This window comes from Pteropus alecto, unplaced genomic scaffold (genome assembly GCF_000325575.1).
Source record: "Pteropus alecto unplaced genomic scaffold, ASM32557v1 scaffold143, whole genome shotgun sequence".
NCBI lineage: Eukaryota > Metazoa > Chordata > Mammalia > Chiroptera > Pteropodidae > Pteropus > Pteropus alecto.
In genome coordinates this window covers 4,324,431-4,329,680 of record NW_006434828.1, presented here as the reverse complement: position 1 = coordinate 4,329,680, position 5,250 = coordinate 4,324,431, and the positions used below count along the sequence as shown (strand labels likewise).

Below are 5,250 nucleotides of genomic sequence, written 5' to 3'. Positions count from 1 at the left end.
CCCTTGCTCCCTGCACAGGGCGGCGCCGCTGGGCACGCGGACAGCCTGGCTCAGCGCCCAGGCCCGTGGTCTCCCATGGCGCTCAGTCCCCAGGGCCACCCTGGCCTGCGACCCTGGGCACTGCAGGATGCAGCGTGGGCCTCCTCCCCGAGAGGCACCTGTGCGGGGTCTTCCCGGGGCTCGTGCTTTCACAGCTCTCTTGGAAGCAGACGTCCTGGCGCACTCTGTAGAGTCTCTTGTACCTGTCGCGAGAGAGCTGTGTGAAGACGGGAGCTGGAGCAGCGGGCCCGTGTGGACGCGCGGGGACCGCAGGTGTCTGAGGGACAGGCTGCGTTCTCAGTAAACCTTTACCTCATAGGATGTACTACAGGCCCACGTAAAAGTCACGCAATTTAAAAAAATTAACTTTACCAAGGATAATTTATGTAAAATAAGATACACCCCTTTTAAGTGTATGTTTTGAGAAGTTTTGACAAAGGCCTATGATGTTAAGATAAAACGAAGCATTTCGAAGGTTTAGGCAGCCCAGTCGGTCTTGAGATGCTGCAACCTCCCTTTTCTGTCTGGCAGTTGAGGAAGCAGCTCGAGGAGCCTTGGAGGTGCAGGTGTCAGATGTGGGCAGCGTGGAAAGGGACACCTGACCAGAAGCCCAGCCCTGCCTCCCGTCCATTAACCGGTCTGCTCCGAGCACGTCTCTGGGATGTCCGCTTAAGTTTTGTGCAAAGGGGAATTACTCGTGCTGCCTCAAGTTCATAGGTGACAGTGACTGTGAGAGCTTTTGGCTCTCGTTAATGCTCTCAAGCGTCAGAGCTGCTGAGAGATCCAGGGAGCCGATGGCAAACCTCTGGCTCGTGCGCCCTGCCTAGGAGAACCTTGAAGGTGCCAGGCCTTGGCAGGACTCCGGCCACCATGGAGCAGCAGGGTCGGGAACCAGCCTGCCAGCACGACAACCAGAGAGCTGGACCAGACGTAGGAAGTGCCTTCAGATGCGAGGAGACAGGCAGAGGGAGACCGTGACCCCTGAGAGGAGGGGACACATGAGAAAGGCCTGTGACCGCCCCGAGTGCAGGCTGCAGGCACCTTTCGGAGTCCACCGCAGGGGGTGGGGGCGGGGCGTCCACGTAGCGGCTGCACTGAGTTGAGCAAATGGAGATGGAGCTGGGCAGGCGGGGGTGGCACGCTGGAGAGGAGCGGGCTGCGCGGAGGGAGCACTTCAGAGCTCTGGAGAGTGGCCCCCTTGGGAGGCCAGCTGAGCGCTCACAGGGCGAAACCCCATGAGGCTGGGCAAGAGCTCTTGAGGAGGCGGGCAGTCCCCAGGGCCAGGGTGGGGCGGCCTCGATTAAGAACAGGCCATGCCACAGAGACAGAAACCCCAGAAAGGCCGTGCCTCAGGGGTGGGCAAAATTGGTCCCAGAGAAAAGGTGGTGCTGAAGACACCCTAAAGCAAGGCTCAAAAGAATCAAACTAAAATAACTAACTGCCTTGCAGAAAAAAAAAAAAAAGCTCTTGAAAAGCATACAACAAAAAATAATAAAAATCCAGCACGCAGTTACATAGTTTCTAGTATCCAGCATCCAACGAAAAATAACAAGACGTTCAAAGAGTCACACAAAGAACCACACAAAGAATCCAGAAAATGTGACTCATAAACATGTAAAAAATAATAGGAAAACACCCAGAAATGAGAGCAATGACAAACGGCAGATGATGACCTTGAACCATCTATTATAAACTTGTTCCACATGTTCGGTGAGCGAAAGGAAAATAAACAGGTGGGGGGGCGGAGAGAGAGCCAGATGGAACTTCTGGGGGTGGCGGAGCACGGCATCTGAGTGACGATCCTCTGGATGGGGCTGACGGCGAGTTAGACGCGGAAGAGATTAGTGACCTTGAAGGCACAGAATAGGATCTATTCAAAACGAAGTAGGAAAAAGACAAAATGAAAAGAGCCTGTGACCTGTGGGACAACATCAGTCTCACACATGATCCTTTGGAGTCCCAGAAGGAGTGGCAAGAAATGGAGGAACAGAAAAGATATTTAAAGAAATACTGGCCCCAAATTTCCAAATTTGCTGAAAGCTAAAAACCCAGAGCGCACACATACGCAACCCTGCCAAAGCACATCACGGTTAAATTTCCTAAAGCCGGTAATAAACCCAAAGCAGCCGTAGCGGGTGGGGACACGTTTCACACTCTGGACAAGGATAAGATGACTGCAGTCTTCTCGCCTGGAACTAGGCCAGCCAGAGGCGAAGCGTGAACAGAAAACCACAAGCGTCAACCCAGAATTCTATATTTAGCAACTCGTCCTTCAAAAATGAAGGCGAAATAACCTTTTCGGACAGAAGCGGAACTCATCACCAGCAGACCTGCTCTACAGGAAATGCTAGAGCTAGGGCTCTAGGCAGCGGCAGGTGGCACCCGAAGCACTGAGTGCCAGCAACGGGCACGCAGGTCAAGGCGGATGGCTTCGCTCAGCGTTTCAGGGGGTCGTCCGCAGTTCAGAGCGCGTGCGGAGGTAACGTGCCTGACGGAAGTCAGCACGAGGACCACGTGGGGCTCTGTCGGAGGGTCGCCGTCACCTACAGGCTGCTCGGTGGTGCTGAGGCAAGTGGAAGCTGCCTGCAAACCCCAGAGCAACCATACAACACCAAACCAGAGCAGCGTGAGCAGAGCCGCCAGTCGAGGTAGAACACAACCCTAAACAATACTCGACGTGGCCGGGAACGAGGAGAACGGGACAGATCAGCTGGGGCGGACCAAAAACAAACAGCGAGGGGGCTGCTTCAGACCCGGTCACGTCAGCCTGGCCCAGCGAGGCCCAGCGAGGCCCAGCGGCGTCCGAGCGCATGTGACGCAGGGCCCGGCCGTGCGCTGGGCCGTACTGCAGGTGCATAGGGCAGCAGCGAGCGGCGGAAGCTATGGCAAGTGGCGAGCTCTCTGTCAGGGCCTGGGTGGCCTTGGCTGGTGGCTCCTGTGGCTGGACTGCCGTTGCATGGACCCCAATTCAGATGGCTTATAGACGTGGAGTCCCAAGTCCCCCAGTGCAGCTTGGCGTGTCTTGCGTTGTCCTGCTTGTGTGAGGCTGGGCTTTGTGACCAATCTCAGACCAAGCCTCTGACCTCGCCTTCCCACATGCCCTCAAACACGTCCCTCTGCTCAGCGCCCTCCAGTTGCTCCCCATGTCACAGAGAACAAAGGCCAGAGTCCCCAGGCTCTCAGAGGCCCCGCTGGCGTGCCCTGCCCCCGCCCTCAGCCCCAGCCCCACGCGGGCACACTCCTTGTTCAGAGCCTGGGCAGCTGACATTCTGACTCTGACATCCTTCCCTCAGACACCCTCACGCCTCCGTGGGTACGCCATGTCACCTGTCCACGAGGTTCACCCTGACACCGCTTACTGCCGCAGCCAGCCCCGGGTTCATCTCTTGCCCTCAGCGCTGACCACTTGGGAACACGCCGTGAAGCGTGCCCGTGCTCTGTCACCTGGGGTGGGGGCCGAGGCGGGTGGGCTGGGGCCCCGGGGCTGTGCCTGGCACAGGCTGCTCGACGTGTGTGCCGATAAACGGACTAAGGACGCGGGGTCGGCGCGCTGGCAGGAGGGGTCCCAAGAGGTGAGTTAGGCAAAATCTCCACAGCCTGCCTCACCGATGGGAAGACTGAGGCAGAGGGGGACAGGGGCCGAGGGCCGGGTCCTGGCCTCCTGTGCCTCTGCCCCCAGCTGCATGCCTTGGGCACGGGATTCAGGCTTTCTGCCTCGGTTTCCCAGCCTGTCCAATGGAGGGAGCGGGCCGGCAAAGCAAGCCCCTCTGTGGCTGTGCGGAGCCCCCTCGCGCCTGTGAGGGCGGGCGAGCCGGGCCTGGTGGAAGCGCCTCGGGAGGTCAGGAGTGCCACAGGCATGAGGGCGGGAGAGACTCACACATGGTGACAGACGCCTCCGTCCCAGACCGGCAAGGACTTCGTCTCCGAGAAGAGCCGCGTGCAGGGCTGGGGCACCTTCCTACAGGCTGTGACACACAGAAGGGCTGTGCTCATGGGGGCTCGGGGCCGCGGCACACTCTCCCTGCGCCCCTGGGGGCCCCGGCCGTGGCGGCTCTGACCCTCGGGGCTCACCGGGTTGCGTCGCTGGCACGGGAACTCCGCCTGCCCCGGGAGGCCTGTGGCCCTCCCCTGCCCCCACGTCGGCCCCTGAGCCAGAGGCAGCCCCCACCCCCGCCTCTCACGGTGGCCGCTCTGCCCGTCGCTCTCTAATGGCCCCCGGCTCATTGCCCAGGCAGCACCTTTCACCCAGGCGCTCCGGGAGCTGGGGGTGCCCAGTGGCTCACTGCCCACCGGCCCCCCACTTGGGCACTCGGAGGTCTGCGCCCGAGGCCCCGGCCCCTGGCCTAGCACCGCACTTTGAAGTCCCCAGGCCAGAGGCCTCGCAGCCCGCTGCAGTGGCTGTCTCGGCCGGGCAGACTGGGCGAGTGGCCCCACTTACCGAGCTCACAGCGCCTGCCCTTGAACCCCGGGCTGCAGTCACAGCTGTGGGCGTCCGCGCCCGGCACGCACGTGCCTCCGTTCTGACACGGGTTTCCCGAGCAGTTCCCAGGGGCGCCTGCAGACAGGCCAAGAGTGGTTAGTCCCCGGGACCCGGAGGAAAGCTGGCTAGTGTCGCCACGTTGCGCCTCCTCCTGTCCCCAGCACTGGAGGTGGTCAGAGAGGGCCGGTGGGGGCGCAGACTGGCCTCAGCGTGCCCCAGCCCAACCCCATCACCTGGGGTCACGGTCAGAACTGGGACTCTACTAGGACCCTTGGCGCTGAGACCCACACTCCCACCCCCTGTGGCAGTGGGCTCTGGTGGCCTCAGGAGGGACTCCCAGCCCCGCCGCTGACTGCCTCTGCATGGAACGCCCAGCACCCCCGTGGCAGCCCCACCTGGAGTGTCCTCCTCGTCCTCCAAGCCACCTGCATCTCCCCAAGTCCCCAGCCCCAGGTGGCTCTCTGTGCCTGTGGGGGCAGCTCTCTGCCTCGGCCCCCCACAGCGTCCTGGCTGCACAACTGGCAGCTGGAGGCAGTGTGCTCGGTAGCTGCCAGGGACAGCAGGCCTGGCCTTGCCCTCCTGGGGTCCACTGTGTCATTTTTTTTTTTTTTTAACTTTGTCAAAATACCTGTTGTTTTCATTTTTAACTTAAAATTTTAAGAAACACAAAACAGTAAGAATTGTGCATGCACCCTCACTTCCAGCTCGAGGCTGCCCCCCCCCCACCGCCA

At 60.3% G+C, this 5,250-nt stretch overlaps 1 protein-coding gene across 1 annotated transcript in view; it reads right to left on the bottom strand.

Moving 5' to 3' along the window:
• Nucleotides 1-22: 22 nt before the first annotated feature.
• The window catches only part of SNED1 (sushi, nidogen and EGF like domains 1), a 58,932-nt gene continuing 53,704 nt past the window's right edge, over nt 23-5,250 (bottom strand). The window contains exons 28-30 of the mRNA XM_025045434.1: nt 4,478-4,594; nt 3,917-4,004; nt 23-242 (exon numbers count right to left, since the gene is read on the bottom strand). Of these exons, the coding sequence (XP_024901202.1) occupies nt 83-242; nt 3,917-4,004; nt 4,478-4,594 (365 nt within the window). The 3' untranslated portion in view covers nt 23-82. The remainder of the gene's footprint in view (nt 243-3,916; nt 4,005-4,477; nt 4,595-5,250) is intronic.